The 21,534-nt window shown below is 37.4% G+C and overlaps 1 protein-coding gene across 1 annotated transcript in view; it reads right to left on the reverse strand.

Moving 5' to 3' along the window:
* The window catches only part of GRID2 (glutamate ionotropic receptor delta type subunit 2), a 2,095,611-nt gene that overhangs the window by 1,823,767 nt on the left and 250,310 nt on the right, over nt 1-21,534 (reverse strand). The window contains exon 2 of the mRNA XM_073590055.1: nt 13,042-13,197. Within this exon, the coding sequence (XP_073446156.1) occupies nt 13,042-13,197 (156 nt within the window). The remainder of the gene's footprint in view (nt 1-13,041; nt 13,198-21,534) is intronic.

The following is a 21,534-nucleotide window of genomic DNA, read 5'->3' on the forward strand; positions in this document are numbered from 1 at the left end:
GACAAGATTCTCAACTGTGTGGCACCCAGTTATGTCTGAGGACTTGCAAGTCTAGAAGCCATAGTTTAGAGTAAAGTGGAAAAAGAGGATGGGGAGTGAAAAAATTGAACAAAGAACCAGTTGGCACGCTGTATGTATTGGTAAAGAGAAAGGAAAGTGGCGAGGTGAGTATAATTATGATTATTTTTTAACCATCTGCCTGGCCTACTAAGGTTTAGAAAAATGTCAGTCGCTGTTGGTCATCATTTTTCACTGAATTTGCAAGAAGTGTATAGCAAAATCTCCATATTCTGGACAATATTTTTTTTTATTTGTACACAAATAAATTGCACTCGAGTAAATTATATCATATTTAATACTAAACCATCTAAATTATGGTCAAATTTACTTAATTAAATCACACATTATTAAAATACTCTACTGGAAAACATTTTGCTATGCAAGATTTTTCCTAGACTCAAACAATAGAGAAAAGAGAAAATTTGGAACATAAGGTAATAATATACAGGACTATGTTCACAACAATTTTCTGCTTTTACATTTGGGTTTTACAAATGTTCTTGCCACTTTTTATAGTATGTATAAAACAATATTTAGGATTATTCTTTCTGTGAGAAAAACTAAAATTTTCCAACCCCCCGACAGATCACACAATGAGTCAATGGAATCCATCAGCCACTCTTTGGAATACCTTTATGACTTAAAGCATCACTTCAGTGTTTGCTTTTTGTTTCATCGCTGGAATGGTTTTACTAATCTAAGATCCCTGTCCTTAGCATTATGCTTAGCAGGCATCATTCTCTTCTGTCTTAGCTCAGCTCTGGTCATCATCTTCAGTTTGAGATCTGCCTGATTGCTCCAATGTTTGCTGCATGAGCTGGAAGTAACTAATCAATGTAAGTTAAGTCGAGGTTCTCATACATTTTATTATTCAAAAAGGTGCCATTACTACAGGTAATGAGTGGAGGACAGAGGAGCCTCTTATAGAAGAAGTTACAGGTCTGTGAGAGACAGAAATCTTTCATGTTTTTAGTTGACTAAATACTTATTTTCCACCATAATTTTCAAAATCAATCTTGCTAAACCAGACAAGGTGATTTTCTGGATTTGCTTTCTCATTTTGACTTTCATAGTTGTGGTCTACCTATGATGTCAATTACAGGCCTCTCTCATCTTTTTAAGTGGGAGAACTTGCACAATTGGTGGCTGACTAAATACTTTTTCTCCTCCGGAATATATAAATAAAAAAGTGCAAATTCCTTCACAATAATGATTTTTCTATACCATTGGAGGTACTTGTTATCATTGACATTGTAACTGGCGGATGAGCAACTATAACTAGACTTATGAAATTTCTTGCCTAAAATGTAAGAAAAAAGATACAGTAAAAACAGAATATAATTAAATGGTTAAAGTATCTAATTGCTCATTTAATATAATTAGATTTGTGTATTTTCATTAACCATTTTAATATTATTAGCAGCTGTATTTTACTTTTAAAATACAATGTCCATTTTTGGCTATATTGGTAGAACATAGCCAAAGTGGAGAGACAAACAATTTGTGCCCAAATCTTATGCTGCACAGCTTTACAGCTGCTTAGTTGCTTGGCCTATAAAACCACCATTCTGATTCCCCTGCTGTTACACTAAGCAGACTTGTATGCTGAATGAGAAATTATTTTTTGCATAAATTGGTTGGCAAATATGACTTGAAATGTGACTTAATATATTTTTTCTGACTTTCAGATTTAATTAAAAGTGAATTAAATGCTACTATTCTGATAATTGTTACATGCTATTTAAACTGAAGACAATCTATTTTCAAAATAGATTTATTTCAATGTCACCAGACATATTTTGAGAACAATTAGAATCTCATTAAAGTAAACATCTCAACAGAAAAAATACAATAATAACTTACAAATATTAAAGGTAAAATATGATTCATGAATTTTTGCAAATTTACTAATCAGCCAAATGCTGAATGACTTGAATAAAGATTAGGTAAATGACTACTATTTATCATTGGAAGATAATTTTAAGATATGACTAGACACGCTATTGCTAACTGATGCTAATGAAAACTTTTGTTTTTTTAAATTAGGTAATGTGCAATTCTGAACAGAAAAACTACTGACGTCATAAATTTCTTCATGTTAAAATATTTACATGTATACATATATAAACATGTATTGATATATATGTATATGTAACAGAAAATAGATATGTATATATATATATATATAAACTATCTAAATAAGTTTTCGTTATGAGACAAAAATCATACAGATAAATATACAGGGGAGGATTATGGATATGTGTCAGAATTCTGACTAAAAGTCAACATGCCATGGGACATATTTTTGAAGGTTTAAAAGTGGACCTGTCATCAACTGAAAAGCGATTGGTCTTTGTATTAAATAATTTGACTGTTCTTTTTTCCTCTTAATAATTTTTTGAAATCTGATCTACAGTTGCAGTGAAAGTGTACTTTTTATTTATCGGGCTCCATAAGCAAATTTTGACATCTGTACTAACAGGGTAGTTCCCACATCTTTTTCTGTACGTAACTTTTTAGACTGCTCTGTGATACTGCATAATTATTCAACTCAGAGTCACAGTGCAGCCTGTTAGAGAACAGTCTGGCTAGATCAGACTTAAACCCTAAAAGAATCTTCTACAGCTATATATGCACCATTCACCAAGTCAGGTGACATACTCACATAGCACTGCAGATCTTGTGACCCTCTTCTGCTGCTCTCCATCGCATCTATCCTGCTTCAGTGAAAGTGCCAGTGATGAGACTCTTCCCTAAGTTTGCGAATCTGTTCTAACCAGAAAGGATGCTTTGTGACGCATAGTTGAGTAATTATGCAACATCCCAGAGCAGTGTGCAGACATGCTCATGGAGAAAGATGGAAGAACCAACTCAATGGAAGAGACAGCAATAATTACAATATTACTGAAAACTTAGAGAACTTAGTTTGAAATACAACATGTGATGGATTATGATTTGTATATAGCACAGATTCCACATGAGAACAAATTTCTGTATATTATTAAAAGTAGATACTTTTAGGTGCCAGGATTCTCCCGCTGCACAGGATGGATCTCAAGCCTTGTCTGTCTCTTCGGTCTCTACTGCTGAGAGTCCTGCTCAGCATGGATGTCAGTCCAGCATCTAGCTCATGCTCATGCTGTGTGCTTGGTTACTGCTGGTTTTCCTGCCAAGTCTTTAGTAACCAATGATATTCGGGAAAAGTCCAGCACTCTGGAGTCTAAGTCCGTAAATCACCGTACTGAGCAAGTCCGTGAGGTGGAACCTTCTCATTGGTGGTCGGTCATCAGCTGCTCTGGTGATGTGGCAGCCCCAGATTGGTCCATGGGCAAGGTCCTGTCTGACTGAACTTGAGCCTACTGTATAAAAGACTCTCAGAGGCACACTCCAGCACGCTATTATCATTTGTGATTGTGTGTGAGTGGATATGCTACCATTTTGTTTGCACGTATGTCGCTCCTATAGTGGTGACTGTGTGTTTAGGCAGGCAGTGTAGGGTGGGAACTCCCGCTGGGCTTAGCATCTGTCTCAGGTCATGTGTGTGGTTAGCACAGCTAAGTTTCAGAGCAATCACAACCACCAGCCTAAACTTCCCTGGGGGTAATGATAGGGACCCCACCTAACATCATATTTGCTTTATCCCTGTGATGTTTAACAGGGAATTGCCCCAGTGCTCATTTGTCCAGTACTGCTTGGTGAAGCAATTGGTACTCTGTGTCTCATTCACACAGTGTGGCATCTATCACTGTGTGATCTAGCAGTCGCTCACCATCTTGGCTCTGCCATTACTCTATAGCAGCAGTTTTACATCTCTGAATGGTGGACCCCTGGCTGCGATTGCCCTTTATCATACATCTGTATTTAGTGCAATCCACCAGCCCTAACAGATACTATCTAATCAAAGTAACAATACCCATCACAGTTAGGATAGAATCCACCTAGAAGGCATTTAAATAAGTATTTAATAACCTATATTATAAAATTATATTACAATTAGTGTCAATTGCTAAATAATGCTGTAAAAAGAATCTGAAAAGTGTGCCCGATTGTTGCTTTATTTCATCTTACCAAATCTGAAATAAAAAGTGACCAAAATTTGTGTGCACCTTAAGAGTGTACCAATAAAACATAAAGCTCATATATATATATATATATATATATATATATATATATATATGTATATATATATATATACATACAGTGTTTATAGCCTGGGGGCAGCTTTTCTAATATAACTACTGTGGCTGAGCTCAAAAGAAATCCTGACTATTTCTGCTTTCAAATTTTTCATATATTATTGAGATCTCATAGATAATTACACAATAAATATGCTGAAATAGGTCTTACAAGAAGGAAAAGTATGTCTGCAAGGAGCACTTACGCAGTTGAATTCATTTTTTGGTGTCACATATCTTTTGTAAGAGATGTTATTAATCATTACTGATAAGAAGATTTTTTAAAGAATTTAAAATTGGTCCTAATTAGAACTGTTTTTTATTGTAAATTCAACATGTTAATTCATAGAAATAAAGCCAGCATGATTAAATATCTCAAAATTAAAGAAAAATTACATTAGATGAAAAAGCACACATTAATGATTAGTCATATTTAAGATACTTAATACATGTTTTAAAATGTAGGTCTCTCCAAACATTTTAGATAGCAAAACTAAATTTAAAAATATGCATTAATCTTCTTGACATATAAAAGCTTCAGGGAAAATTCAGCACATGAGAGTAAACTACAAGTAAAAAAAGTGTTAATGTACCTGAAGTTTGTTCTTTAGACCAGTAGATGGAAAATGTAGGATTATGTGAAATGACAACTTATCAAGTTATCACTTCACACCCTAGAAAGTGTAATGAAAAATGATGTGGTCATGAAAAAGAAATTCGTAAGAGCAAAGCTTTAAGAAAGCTCCTTGAATATGTCCTTTAAGGAAATTATTATTTTATGTATTGTATGTGCCACTAACCAACATGACCTGTTTTCCAAGTTGATGTAATTAAAATCAATAAAGGAATTGATATCTAGTATGTAAAAGAAATATCCTGTTCACAGGTTCTATTTCTCCAACATAAAGAATATAAATGTGTTTACCCTCAATCTTTTAATGGACCAAAATAGCTATTTTTATAGAAGCTTTAATGTATATAGTAGTTATTATTATTATTATTATTATTATTATTATTATTATTATTATTATTATATGTTTTTAATTAATCCTGACACATTCCATTTATTTATAAGTGGCCAATCAGATTCTTTTTTTTTACATTTACTGGCTAGAATAGAGTAACACCTTATATTATTTTAGCCATCAAATACCAAAACAAATCTGATGAAAAACATTCATAGAAAGAGTCTTAAATGCTCCATTGCTGTTTATTTTAATATTTTAAGAAATAGACTTGCAGCAAGTAATACAATTTATTTCGTGACAAACTAAATATAAGTTATACAGTTGTTCACATTAAATTAGTACTTTTTTATGTGTAAAATTATATAAGTTTTTGTTTATTTATTGCTTAAAGTATTTTGAAATACATGTGATGACACAGCATTTATTCTTAACTATGCCAAATGTATGTTTAGTAGGCCCAGGGACAGGAGCTATTGTTCACTGAGTCAGAAAGACAACTCTTATTGTAGATTGATTTAATGTTTGTGAATTGTTGAATGGCTGCTGTTTACTTATTATATCAGCTTGTACAGTTTATTGTCATGCTATCTTTGGAGGCCAGAGACTGAACAATAGATGTTTACTAATATGTTGATTACTCATGTCCATGTAGACTGTTGAACTTCAAACAGTGAAAGACAAACTATGCAGATGGATGTGGATGATGGCCTGGAGGACAGTTGTGAACTGTAAAAGGGATCTGCCTCTGTTCCAAAAGAGACACTACAGAACCACAGACAAGGCACCATGGCTGAATCCATCAATGAACCCATGCAGACATTCGGAGAAACCAGGTCAGGAACATCCGGTCACCTGGCCTCATGGAGATATTTTTAGAAAAGACAAATTGGCATCATCTGGTAAGCTGGCCTTATGGAGACATTCAGATAAGCCAGACTGGTACCATCCAGTCAACTGGTCACATGGAGAAGTTCGGAGAAGCAAGGTTGGAACAAACCGGTCACCTGGCCCCATGGAGACTTTAAGAGAAGCCAAACTGGCATCATCCAGTCCCTTGGCCCCATGGAGATGTTCAGAGATACCAGGTTGGGACCATCTAGTCTCCTGGCCCAATGGAGGTATTGGAAAAGCCAGGTTGGCCACTTGTCTGATGAACATCTGATGAAACTAATGACAATCACTGATGAAACGTGATCCATTATTCGCATACATGAAAAACTAACATGAGAATGAGGCCTGACCTTTAGACTACAGTTGATATATATAATATGACCTTTATCACTAAACATTGCCCATAACTAAACTTTATATTTTTATTTTTGTAGTAATTAGTGTTGAGCATTCCGATACTGCAAATACCGGGTATCGGCCGATATTTGCTGTATCGGAGTTCCGATACTGAGTTCTGATATTTTTACAATATCGAATACCGGAATCGGAAGTACCCATAATGCAATGAGCCAGTTGTGTTAGTCATGTTAACTAATGGCATGGCTGTGATTGGCTGCTGAAATGATGTCATCATGATGCGCGGTCTGTGCAGGCCTGCCAGGGGTCTGTGCAGGCCTGCCGGGGGTCTGTGCTGGCTGCCGGGGGTCTATGCGGGCCTGCCGGGGATCTGTGCGTGCAGGCATCGTCCGATGGGACTACAAGTCCCATCGGGCTATGCCGGCTACAATAACAGTGATTGACACATTAGCCAATGATGGGACAGTAGTAGTCCCATCATCCGGCTAATGTGTTGAATGTAAAAAAAACATACATACTACACACTACATACATACTACATATATGCAACATTCATACAACATACATACATACTACATACATACTTCATATATACTACATTCATACAACATACATACATACATACTACATACATACTACATATATACTACATTCATACAACATACATACTACATAATACATACATACTACATATATACTACATTCATACAACATACATACATACTACATAATACATACATACTACATATATACTACATTCATATAACATACATACATACTACATACTACATACATACAATGTCATAGGAGAAAAATGGGAGCCAATAGTGTCTTAAGATAAAAGTCAGAATTTATTTATTAATAGTAAATAATCATAGTTTATATTTAAATAACCATACAAAAGTATCAGTGAAAATGCAGAAAAAGGAGGCTATCCCCAAGTGCCCCATTGCCTCTCAAATAGATTAGGGACATAACACATGGTTGTTAGGAATAAAGTAAGTCAGAACAGTAGGTGTTAAATCAGAGAAAGTAGCAGCAGAAATAGTGCTGGGCGCACCGAGCATTTGGTCATATCAGATAAGTCACAGGCTCAATGTGCAATGGAGCAGGTTATCAGGCTTACCGAGAGGAGGCAGCGAGCACCAGATGGAGGGTGTGGAACCTGTGACTTATCTGATATGACAAAACGCTCAGTGCGCCCAGCACTATTTCTGCTGCTACTTTCTCTGATTTAACACCTACTGTTCTGGCTTACTTTATTCCTAACAACCATGTGTTATGTCCCTAATCTATTTGAGAGGCAATGGGGCACTTGGGGATAGCCTCCTTTTTCTACATTTTCACTGGTACTTGTGTATGGTTATTTAAATATAAACTATGATTATTAACTATTAATAAATAAATTCTGACTTTTATCTTAAGACACTATTGGCTCCCTTTTTTCTCCTATGACATTGATTGTCTCTGAGCTGGTGCTTTCTTCTCCTTTTGGATTGGTGTTGAGATCTAGCTGTCCAAAATATACTACATTCATACAACATACATACATACATACTACATACATACTACATATATACTACATTCATACAACATACAGACATACTACATTATACATACATACTACATATATACTACATTCATACAATATACATACATGCTACATACATACTACATACAAACAACATACATACAACATGCTACATACATACAACATACATACTACATACATACTACATACTACATACAATACATTCACACATTCATGCAATACATACATATAGACATACAGTACATATAACATAGAGTACATACTCACTATCACTTGTCACTTTGATCCTCGAAGCCAGTGTCATCTGTAAAAAATATTAAAATAACAAACAACCAATGTACTCCCTGATCCGCAGAAATCCACGTGTGTCCCACGACGATCTCCTGCAGTGCATCACTGAGAGGTAACTATAGTTCACTGGTCTCACTTTATGGCAAAAGCTGCGTGGGAACTTTCTCAAACAGCAATGCCAAAAGTGAGACTAGGGACTATTTTTTTACAGTGGAGGAGGAATACAGTGTGGAAGGATACCTACCTCCCGTCATTGTATTCCTGGAGCCCCTAGAGAGCGGTCGCATCAGCTGATGCTGCTGTTCTCCATGAGAGATCGTCGTGGGACACTCGTGGTTTTCTGCGGATCAGCGAGTATATTGGTTGTTTGCTATTTTAATATTTTTTTACAGATGACACTGGCTTCGGGGGTCAAAGTGACAAGTGATGGTGAGTATGTACTCTATGTTATATGTGCTGTATGTCTATATGTATGAATGTATGAATGTATTGTATGTAGTATGTAATATGTATGTAGTATGTATGTTGTATGTATGTATATATTATGTAGTATGTATGTATGTTGTATGAATGTAGTATACATGTAGTATGTATGTAGTATGTATGTATGTTGTATGAATGTAGTATACATGAGGTATGTATGTAGTATGCATGTATGTTGTATATATGTAGTATGTATGTTTTTTTTTACATTCAACACATTAGCCGGATGATGGGAATACTACTGTCCCATCATTAGCTAATGTGTCAATCACTGTCATTGTAGCAGGCATAGCCTGATGGGACTTGTAGTCCCATCAGACGATGCCTGCACACACACACAACCCCCGGCAGCCCGCACAGACCCCCGGCAGGCCCGTACTGACCCCCGGCAGGCCCGCACAGACCCCCAGCAGCCCGCACAGACCCCCTGCAGGCCCACACAGATCCCCAAGAGGCCCATACAGACCCCGCCCGCACACACACACACAGAGTCTCCGCCCATGCACCGCCCACACTCTTCCCACCTCCCGAACTGGATGTGCAAGGAAAGAAAGGGTTTATTTTAATTCCGATATTTGTGCCCCATTGACTTGCATGCGTTTCCAGTATCGGAATCGGCGATACCCGATATTTTTGGGGTATCGGTCTGATCCAATCCGATCCAATATTTCCCGATACCGGAAAGTTTTCGCTCAACACTAGTAGTAATGGAAGAAAAAAGACCTAAACAATGCTGTGAAAAATATTCTGCTGACTGGTGGCTCTGTAACCCTAAATGATATTTTGAAATAAGCTGAGTTGAATCTTTGTTTAAAATGTATTTTATGGTTACCAGTTTCTTTCTGCCTATGTAGTTCAATTTATTTAATAAATTGGAAAACTGTAATTGAAAAATGTGTTATCATTTGTTGTATATGTGCAGTGAAAAAGAAAATAAGTATTACAAAAATAGAAAGTAAAATGCAGTATATTGTATCTATACTGAAAATAGACTAGTTCGATGAGATGTTTATTCATTGATGTTAGTCCAGGTTTAATAGCTGTACTCATATCCTCTGGACATGATTGACAGTCGCTATACTCTCTGTGTCTACACATTTGGCACTCCCAAGCTGTATACCAAAGCTCAATTACTGATCCCGCTCAATATATGGAGACCCAAAGTAGGAAATGGTTAAACTAGGTAATAAATTGATAAGTATGCACACATTTTTTTAAATAATATATTAATCTGGTCTTTAACTTATCAATTTGATGTACAATTTGTCCACCTAAGATAAGTTGTATGTATAAATAGATATAATAACAGAACATAGAAAAAACATTAACAAGTAACTAATATGAGTAAAACTCAGCACTCATTTCATTGATATTTTACTCATCTTATCTTTACAGTCCACGTAGAGATTTTGTCTCATCATTGATAAAACACATCACCTCTCTATTATTTCTGAAGTTCTTCTTTAAAATGAACAGTTAATTCATAGGAGATGTGGTATGATCAGATCATGTTCCTACACAGTAAGACACAGCCATTACACAGTACATGGCAGGGGCTAATTCCTAAGATTATCTCAGCACAGAAACACATTTTAATCCATACAATGGTAGAACTTATGTATTCCAAGATCTATTTATTAAAATGTACTTTGTTTGTAGGACAATCCTTTTAAGTGTTATAATGACCAATATTTGAAAATACAGATTATTGGACCCTATGATATAATGTGTAACAATTATTTTTATTTTAATGTTATCTATGAAACAGTTGGACTTTACTAGCTGCATAGGTTTTCTGCTAGACTCCCAGTCATGCAATATATTTAGTCTTATTTTGCCTCAAGTACTGTCAGCCCATGCCATCTACAGTATGCTTTATATTAAAGTGTTCCATTGTTTCATAGAATTTGTTAAAAAGCGTCCAAAGAAATAATCCAGTGGAAAAATTCTGAATAATTAATTTAACTAACTATTTTTTTCTGATATATTTAGTCTTAAAATAATGATTTATAGAGTAAAACATGTTTTCATCTTTTTTGGGGGTCAAATTTTCAAGTTGATTTAACAGTAAATGGTCACGTCCAGATTCATTATGGAAGTAACAGTAGAGCATATTGAAGGAGATAATTGGCATTCAGAGCATGTGTTTGTCACATGTAACAGTCATTGGTGAAAGGAGAAAATTTCAGAATCACTCCATGTCCTTCCCATTTCCAGCCATTGGGGAAGTGCCATGCACTAAGCTGTCACAGCTATTTTCCAATCATGCCTAAAGTTCAATTAATCGATGTCCTGCACAGCACATGTACAGAATAAGTGGAATGTCAATCTTCTAAACCGCAGGAATGACTGGCCAACAGCCTTGACTGCTCACTGGTATGCCCTGCCCAATGGCTGGAAAGATGAAAGATTATAAAATAGGCTTTTCCTTTCATCAATGATGGCTATCTGTGATAAACACATGCTGTGGATACTAATTACCACCTCTGCTTTTGTTTGTTTTTATAAAGTATCTGGACCTGACAGATTTCCTATACCTTTCTTCCAGCTGAACCTCAAGTTCTAGATGGTAGATTCTATAGTGGTCTCAATATTTTTTTACAAAGAAGTTAAAAGGTGTCTGGTAGTGGCTTACTTTACTCTTCTCTTACAGAAAACAAAATGCTGCAATTGACTGTAAGAAAATGTATTGTCAGGATAAAAATTGGGATAGATAACTGTCAGTCCAGCTTTAAGACCCTTATACACATTAGATAGCTGACAACTGAACATTTATTTGGTTGACAACTATCTCTTCTGATTCCCCCATTGGCTGGTTGTTACCATGTTTTCTATGAAGGATCCACTGCCAAAATCCTGCAACAACAACTTATCCCATGGTCAAACAAAAGGAACTTCCATTAAAAGTAAATGGTCAGGTCCAGATTCATTATGGAAGAGTAGAGATTATTGAAGGTGATAACTGGCATTCAGAGCATGTGTTTGTCACATGTAACAGTCATTGGTGAAAGGAGAAAATTTCAGAATCACTCCATTTCCTTCCCATTTCCAGCCATTGGGGAAGTGCCATGCACTAAGCTGTCACAGCTATTTTCCAATCATGCCTAAAGTTCAATTAATCACTGTCCTGCACAGCACATGTAGCTGACAACTAAACATTTATTTGGTTGACAACTATCTCTTCTGATTCCCCCATTTGGCTGGTTGTTACCATGTTTTCTATGAAGGATCCACTGCCAAAATCTTACAACTACAACTTATCTCATGGTCAAACAAAAGGAACTTCCATTGAAATTTCAACATTTGGATCATTCTCTCTACCAACATCATCTGTGCGGAACAGTTGGGAGGTTCCTGAATACATTAGACTGCTGTCTGATCCCAGAAATATTGAACGCTTCATGCGACTTTAGTATGTTTATGGAGTCCATTAGAAAAAGCATAGTTTTAGTCTATGTGCTAGCTATGCCAGCTTTAAAAAATACTGTCAGAGTTTGTTTACACAGCATAGCAATATAAACTACCTGTGGACTTTTAGCCATACGTGAACATAGGCAACAAATGTAATGAAATAGGATTCTCTTTTAAAATTTAAAATAAAATACATGTTGCACATTAATTTTCCACAAAGAATGCATAAAAAGAGACGCAAAAAACTTCTAAATAATTATTGCATTTAATGATATTTTTAATCTTTTTGAAGTTACATTGTTGTTCCTTATAAAGTATAATTTGTCCATTGCTGTATTTTGTTTTTTTAAATACTTTTACCCACCATCGTTTTGTCTCTAACATTGTTTCCAATAGGTGTCATTGCCTGATTCACTGAAGTCATCATGGCAGCACAATGGCTAATGAGTGAACTCAGTGGCTGAGAACTAGGTGTTTTATCCACATTGGAATGCCCTGCTGAGCACCCAATTTCCATACCAGGACGAGCGGCATACATTTGCCCATGGACATCTGTAAAGTGAGTACGGTATAATTTGTTTTTTCAAATCAAAATGGAGCAAGGGACAAATTATATTTGAAAAGGAACAACCAATGTAAATAATGTAATATCATTACATACAATATTATGAAATAGATCTTCTTCTATGTATCGCGCATAGGTGAAATGTTGAAAAAATATAAACTATGTAAAATACATTTTCTCCTATATATATATATATATATATATATATATTATACTGTATATATATATATATATAATTTTTTAAAGCTTTAAAGTAAAAGATTAAAAACATAAAATTTGGCCTCCTACCTTCCTGGACAGCCACGAAAGGATTACTACCATCAACAAATTTTTCAGTAAATGTGATTTTTTCAGTTTGCAAAATATCTTCATTTAAATTCAGGTCATCAACTGCCATGCGAAATACTTCATAATCTTTTCTAGCGGAGTCATCAAAAATTGCCCCTGAAAAAGAGTAAAAGATGCTTTTAGCAAAGAAAGCATAAAAAAATTGTGATGGTTAAATGCAATTTCAAGACAAAACTTTGCTGCTTTAACATAGAAATATGCAAGACCTGACGCGAGCAGTTATACATTTTCATCTTTGAAAATAAATAAGGCATGGAGTATGTTTTCATATGAATGTTGCATAGTTGTAAGCTTTCTGCCACTATAACAGTTGATGCTATGTAAAGTGTCAGATATAATAGGTCTTTTTGTACCTTTTTCTGTATGAAAAGCTTTTTAGTTGATGTACCATAATAAATGGTTCTGACTATGCATAATCCAGCTAAAATGAAGCATATCTAGGATGACACAGCAGTTAGGAGTAGCTTTCCATGAGAGGAGCCACTGGAAATCAGTAAAGATAATTCAAATGCTTTAATGCTTTTCTCTTCTTTTGCTAATCACACATCGTACTTGACTAGTATAATCTGCTTTTCTTATAAAAATAATATGTTTTTTTGGACTACAAAGGTAATAATTAGAGAATTGTGAGTGAGTTCCATGCAAATAGATTTTGAGTAAAAGTAAAATTTTATGAAATTCTCAGGTCCCACAAAATTTGTAATTTAATTTGAGCAAATTGCCAAAATAATGCTTAGCACCAATTTTCACGTTGCTGATGATTGTATAAGAGACAGAAAGCATACAAAGGTTAAGGTGCCCATCACTAGAGATGAGCGAATTTGTTCGCCTTGACTACTGCAACCTCCTGCTCTGTGGCCTCCCCTCTAACACTCCTCCAATCTATTCTAAACTCTGCTGCCCGACTAATCCACCTGTCCCCCAGCTATTCCCTGGTCTCTGTCAATCCCTGCACTGGCTCCCCATTACCCAAAGACTCCAGTTCAAAACCCTAACCACGACATACAAAGCCATCCACAACCTGAGTCCTCCATACATCTGTGACCTCGTCTCCTGGTACTTAACTGCACGCAACCTCTGATCCTCATAAGATCTCCTTCTCTACTACCATCTTATCTCCTCTTCCCAAAATCACATACAATACTTCTCCTGCACATCCCTCCTACTCTGGAACTCTCTACCTCTCTACCACAACATATCAGACTCTCGCCTACCATGGAAACCTTCAAAAAGAAAGTGAAGACCTACCTCTTTCGACAAGCCCACAACCTGCAGTAACCACTGATCCACCAAACCTCTGCATGACCGGCTCTACCCTTGCCTACTGTATTCTCACCCATCCCTTGTAGATTGTGAGCCTTCATGGGCAGGGTCCTGTCTCCTCCTGTACTGTACCAGTAGTGACTTGTATTGTTTAAGATTACTGTACTTGTGTTTATTATGTATACCCCCTCACATGTAAAGCACCATGGAATAAATGGTGCTGTAATAATTAATAATAATGATAATTTTGGCCCTGAATCTGATTTTGACATATTCGGGCCATATTCAAGCACTATTTGGCCCGAATGTATGTCTTATGATCGGTTCCGAAAATATTCAGTAATTTTTAATCCCATTGACTCTATTGGCTGTGTTCGATGAATATTGCGAAAACAATATTCGAGTCCAATCGTATTCGGAACCGAATCCGAACAAATTCACTAATTTCTACTCATCACATGGTAAAGTGCAGCCAAGCAAGAGGAAAGATCATATCTTCTAAATAAGCCTAGGCAGGGAATGCAGCAGACATCATAAGAGGAATTTAATGAGAGGACATCAAAGCTTATAGTTCAGCAATGTAAATAGAGAAAAAAAGCCCTAAACTAGTAAAATATTCCAGAAAGTAATGCTTTGATCAATTGTAGCAGTGAAGAAGGGTGTAGTAGTTTGCAAATATTACAAACATTCATTTGATAGGGACTGAGAGATAGAAGAGGTGCTAGCAGCAGTACTAGACCAGTACCAGTGCAATTTATTAGCAATATGACCTAAAAGCCATCCACAATCTCTCCCCTCCCTAAATCTCTGAACTAATCTCCCAATATCTTCCCTCACATAATTTTCGATACTCCCAAGACCTCCTACCATCCTCCACACTTATTTGTTCCTCACACAACCGCCTCCAAGATTTCTCCCGAATATCCCCTATCCTCTGGAATTCCATGCCTCAACACGTCCGATTATCCACCACCCTCAGATCCTTCAAACGGAACCTGAAAACCTATCTTTTCAGGAAAGCTCACAGGATGCAATAACCATTCTGCCACCTCACCACCGCCTGAGCTGACGCCTTATCACCACCAGAGCTGCTGCTTCTGTCTCTTCCCCACTATCCCGTAGAATGTAAGTCCGCAAGGACAGGGCCCTCTCCCCTCTGTACCAGTCCGTCATTGTAAATTTGTTTACTATTAACGATATCTATAACTTTGTATGTAACCCCCTTCTCAGGTACAGCACCATGGAATTAATGGCGCTATATAAATAAATAATAATAATATAATAATAATATGATGTACAGTGGGAAAAATAAGTACTTAATACATTGCCAATTTTGCAAGATTTCTCACCTACAAAGAATGGAGAGGTCTATAATTTTTATTTTAGGAACACTTCAACTGTGAGAGACAGAATCTAAAAAAAATCTAGAGAATCACATTGTATGATTAAGCCCTTTCAGGGTGAAACGCGTAGGAAATTGCTCCCCTCCATACGCCTCTTTATGTCGTTTTTACCTGATGGTATGAAGATTTTATATTCTCAATAAAGCAATTATTATTTTATCTCCTGGAGACGCTGGAAAAATCCTTCTTTATGTTGTGCAATCACATTGTATGATTTTTACATAATTTATTTACATTTGCATTTTATTGTATGAAGTAAATATTTAGTGTACCTATGTTAAAAATTACAGATCTCTCCATTATATGTAGGTGGGAAAACTTTTAAAATCGGCAGTGTATCAAATATCAAATATTTATTTTCCCCACTGTAGCTGACATTTGTCCTCCTGCATTTGAATTAGAGTTATTAATTTGTTCTTCATTCTTAATGGACTAGAACGTAGGAGCAAGCCACAGAGGAAAATAAAATCTGAAATAAGAGACAATATGACATCATGCCACAAGAGACTGTGCTTGTGAAAGGGGAAAAAATTGTTTTATAAAAACAAATCCAACCCTTTTTGTCAGGGGGGAGTAATTGAGATTGAAAAAAATGATAAAAGTTAATCTTACAAATATATCGTAAAATAAAAAGTTATAATAGCAGTGAACGTGGCATTGTTAAAAAAAAAATACATGCCACAGCTAAGGGTATGAGAGCCACAAGCATCAGAACTACCAATACCTCTGGCATCAGTTGTCCAGCCAGTGGTATTACCAGGCCACTTCTTGATCTTTTTTTCATATGGCATGTGTATCAGTGTGGAGGAAGCAGAGGTTGTTTTGGAATATATGGGACATACCTCTAACAGTATCACGAAACAATCACTGACCTCAGGGAGACTGGTCAAAGAAAACACTGCGGCAGCCGGCAAAGGCGCTCAATCAGTGAAATCCTAGGTTCAATGCTACCTGGGAAATCCGAATATAGCCGGCCTTTGCCGGCTGCCGCAATGTTTTCTTTGACTGGTCTCCCTGAGGTCAGTGATTGTTTCGTGATGTTGGTCTATTAGGCATTGCTCCCACCTAGCCAGAATCCTACTCCACACTGATGAGGGGCATCACCCCGAAACAGCTGTCTTTGGATGGATACCTGGCCTTGGTATTTCCCTTGTCATACCTGTAAACTCGTAAAGAGCTGGATATTGACTTAAAGGGCCACTTAATATGGTGGTAATAGTGGTTTCCGAAAGGAGCCACCCCTTGGCTGGGTCCTTCACTGGAGGAAGATCTGGCTAGTCCCGTGTTTGAGACTCTTAAATGACGCTCCATGGACTTTATTTGCATACTTCTAACAGTGGTACTGTCAGTTTGAGTCAGTCTTTTGACACTACAAAAGAGAGGCTTGTGTCAGAGAGCATGAAAGGGGATGAATACAGTCCTTGGTGACCTTACAGTTCAAACAACAATAGGGTAGGCACCACCAATACAATAGTAGGAGGTCAGCTCAAAGCATATGAAATGGGCACAAGTGAAAACAAAGAAAATATATACAAAATTGGAGAGCTTTCAAAAATAGAAAATTTATTTTTTATTAACAAATATATAAGGACAACAGACCAATTAAAAACAATTAAAAATGCCCTTAGGCCACATAATTATCATTTCCCCCAAGGAAGCAACACTGTTCTGCAGCGATATGTGTGGGTTTACTTCCCCTCTCTAACTTCATTAAAAATGCTGGTTCTGTAATAGCTCACATTATATAGTATGATGGCTTATTGAGTCCATGCTCTTACTTGTTCTGTGAATCTTCTTGAACATAGGGCTTATTGTTCTCCTATGTATGACATTTATCTTTATCTCTAGGATGGATTCAGTTAACTCAAGCTATGTAATATGGTGCTCATATTGGGTTTATTGCTTTTTATTCTAATACTTATGGCACTTTGGCTCGTTTGATACTCAATACATGAGGTAATATAATTAAGCATATGAGAATTTGATTATGCACTTACACTTTATTTTCATGTTGTGTATTATGCACTTTATATGTGGTTGTGGTTCTTTGAACAATTCCTTTGGTTAGCCTGTTTCTTCCATTATTTTGATACCACGAATCATGGTATACAGTTCTTACTAAATTTGGGAGCTTGTCTAATAATCAGGGTATTTCTCAACTTTATATATGCATTTTGATTTTTAGTTTGGGTATACCACAGCTCTTTATTAATGGGCTAGTGGTTGTAATTAAGTGGCTTAACAGCATTTTTGAATTGTTTTTGATTGGTCTGCTGTTCTATGTCATGTGTTAATAAAAAAATATTTTTCTATGTTTGAGACATCCCCAGTTTTGCATATCTTTTCTTTGATTTCACAAGAGACCTTCCAGTGTTGCACACAAGAGCAGCTAACACGAGAGAATACAAAAAAAGGATTCAGAAGCATCTAGGTAAGCTTAAACAATGGACAGCGACTAAAGGAATGTTATTTAACAGGGAGAAATGTGAGATTCTACATCTTTGCAAGAAAAAAAAATTATATCTGTAGAATAAGATGAATAGAACTAAGCAACAGCACATGTGATAAAGACTTGGGTATACTAATAGATCACAGACTGAACATGAGTCAAAAGTATGATGCAGCAGCAAAAAAGACAAATACAGTTCTAGGATTGATTAAGAGAAGCATAAAGTCTAGATCACATGAAGCAATTATCACCCTCTACTCCTCCTTGGTCAGGCCTCATCTGGAATACTGTGTTCAGTTCTGGGCACCCATTTAAAAAAGACATTAAAAAGCTGGAGCAATTTCAGAGAAGAGCTAACAAGATGGTGAGGGGACTTAAAAGTACTGTATGTCCTACGAGGAACGGTTAAAGGATGTGGGTATGTTTCGCTTGCAAAAAAGAAGGCTAAGAGGATACTTAATAGATGTCTAAAAATATTTGAAGGGTTGTCACAGTGTAGAGGATCATCTTTATTTTCATGTGCACATGGAACAACGAGAAGCAATGGAATTAAATTGAAAGGGATTAGATACAGAATAGATGTTAGACAAAACTTTTTTGCCAGTGAGAGTGATAAATGAGTGCAATAGACTGCAACAAAAGGTGGTGAGTAGTGATGAACGAGCATGCTCGCCACTATTCGATGCTCACACGAGCATCGCAGTGCTCACGATGCTCGGAGCTTGACGAGTATTAAAAGGGGTTGCTCGGCTGGAACTTTGGTTCCCACCCTGCATGTTTGGTGCTCTTTAGAGAGCCAATTAACATTCAGAGATTGTCTGCCATGCACTGTAATGCCGTAGCCATGTTGGTTGTGTCATTACAGTGATTGACTGGCTGCACAGCATCATCAGGTCTATTTCAGATCTGGCGCTGCCATGCTTGTCCGATGCTGTGCCTGCCACCTGATGATGATGGAGCTGTTCCGTCAAAACGCGTTGTGGATTACAATAAACAAAGAAACTTTTAATCTCTTCATCTGTGTCCTTTGCACTCCCATGTGACCGGAGTATCCAGCAAAATATATCTCCCGGTGTGACTGTTCTACATGTGAAATTGTCATGGGACACTCGGTAAATGGACTATGGCGACATGATAGTAATATTGTTAGTTTATTATTTTATTTTTGTTGCAGGAGACGAGGGAGTCAGGCATTAGGTGATGCAGTAAGTATGGTTAATTAAGATTAATAAAGGACTTTATTGTGGCTGTGTCTTTATTGACCATATACAGTAACTATAGGATTAGTAATGGATAGGTGTCTTATAGATGCTTCTGCATTACTAAGTCGTGGGCTTGATGTCACCTGACAATACAAAGGTGACATCAACCCACAAATATTACCCAACTTGCCACAACTACAGGACAAGTGGGAAGAGCAAGGCTAAGTGCCAGAATTGTCACATCAATAATTTCTGGGGCAGCTGAGAGCTGATGTTTTTACTCTAGGGGGCCAATATCCATGGCCCCTTCCCAGGCTATAAATATCAGCCTGCTGCCATCTGTCTAGCCTTTGCTGGTTTGAGTTTATATGGGGACCCATGTCAATTTTTTTTCTAGGGTTCCCTTGTAAAATAGCCATTAAAGGTTAAGCAAACATCTGTGAGCTGATATTAATAGCCTGGGAACCTTTGTGGCTATTGGCTCCTTCCCAGAATAATAACATCAGCCCTCAGCCATCGGCTTTCCCTCTGCTGGTTGTGAAAATTATGCGGTAGCCCACGCATTTTTTTTTAAGTAAACAGATATCACATTTCACGCACTATAAGTTGGTATGTGAGCACTATATGGCAGTATGTGAGCACTATATGGCTGCATATGAGCACTACATGGCAGAATGTGAGCACTATAAAATGTTATATGAGCACTATATGGCAGTATGTGGTCACTATATGACAGTATATGAGCACTTTATAGCAGTATGCAAAAGAAATCTTGTCAAATCAGACAAAGTGATTTTCTGGATTTGCTTTCTCATTTTGACTCTCATAGTTGTGGTCTACCTATGATATCAATTACAGGCCTCTCATCTTTTTAAGTGGGAGAAATTGCACAATTGGTTGTTGACTAAATACTTTTTTCCCCACTGTATGTATTATGTGAATAATGAATATGTATGTAATTTTACTTTTTTTTATCAGTGAGCACAGGTGCCGGCAGAAAATACTACTCTCCCATCAGCGGCACCAGTTGTCACTGTTATCAGTGACACCAGAGATAGTCGGATGGGAGCAGTAGTCTCATCGATTCAAGCGCTGGCAGATGGTACTACTCTCCCATCAGCGGCACCTGTTGTCACGGTTGTCAGTGACACCAGAGATAGCCCAATGGGAGCAGTAGTCTCACTGGGCCAAGCCTGCTTCACTGCTGCAGGTTACAGTCAGCTGCGGAATCACACTGACATCTGTCAGCATGATCCCGCAGCGCTGTGACTGACAGTACTCCCGCTCACACCTGCACACACAGACACCAGCACACACATGCAGACAGCCACACACACACAGACATCTGCACACACGCAGACAGCAGCACACACACGCAGACACCCGCACACACACGCAGACACCCGCACACACACGCAGACACCCGCACACACGCACAGGCACCTGCACACACACACACACAGACAGCCGCACACACACAGACAGCCGCACACGCAGCCAGCAGCACACACGCAGACAGCAGCACACACAGACACCCGCACACACTGACACCAGCACACACAGACACCCGCACACAAACAGACAGCCACACACACACATGCATGCAGACAGCCACAGTCAAACACACATATTCTGAGTTAAATTTCAAACGCAACATTGTTCACAGCTGTGAACTGGGAGTAAGAAATGCTTCCAGGGGCCTTCACTATGCTGTTTCCATGTCATTTGAGCACTTTTCCCTTACATTTCCACAGTTTTTAGGCCCTCAAAAGACCTCAGGGGGGTCACGGCAAAAAAGCTCGGGTTTCGCATAGACTTACATTGGGCTCGTTGCTCGGGTCGAGCACTTGAGCATTCCAATTTGCTCGACCTGAGCAATGAGCACCCAAGCATTTTAGTGCTCGGTCATCACTAGTGGTGAGTTCTCCTTCAATGGAAGTCTTCAGAAGCTGGACAGACATCTGTCTGAGTTCTCCTTCAATGGAAGTCTTCAAACAGTGGCTAGATAGACATCTGTCTGAGTTAGTTTACTGAATCTTGCACTGCATTGAGTAGAGGGTTGGATGCAATGACCCTTAACGTCCCTTCCAACTATAACATTCCATGATTCTATGAT

Source organism: Dendrobates tinctorius, unplaced genomic scaffold (genome assembly GCF_039654945.1).
Source record: "Dendrobates tinctorius isolate UK_male_01 unplaced genomic scaffold, ASM3965494v1 ptg000011l, whole genome shotgun sequence".
Classification (NCBI taxonomy): Eukaryota; Metazoa; Chordata; class Amphibia; order Anura; family Dendrobatidae; genus Dendrobates; species Dendrobates tinctorius.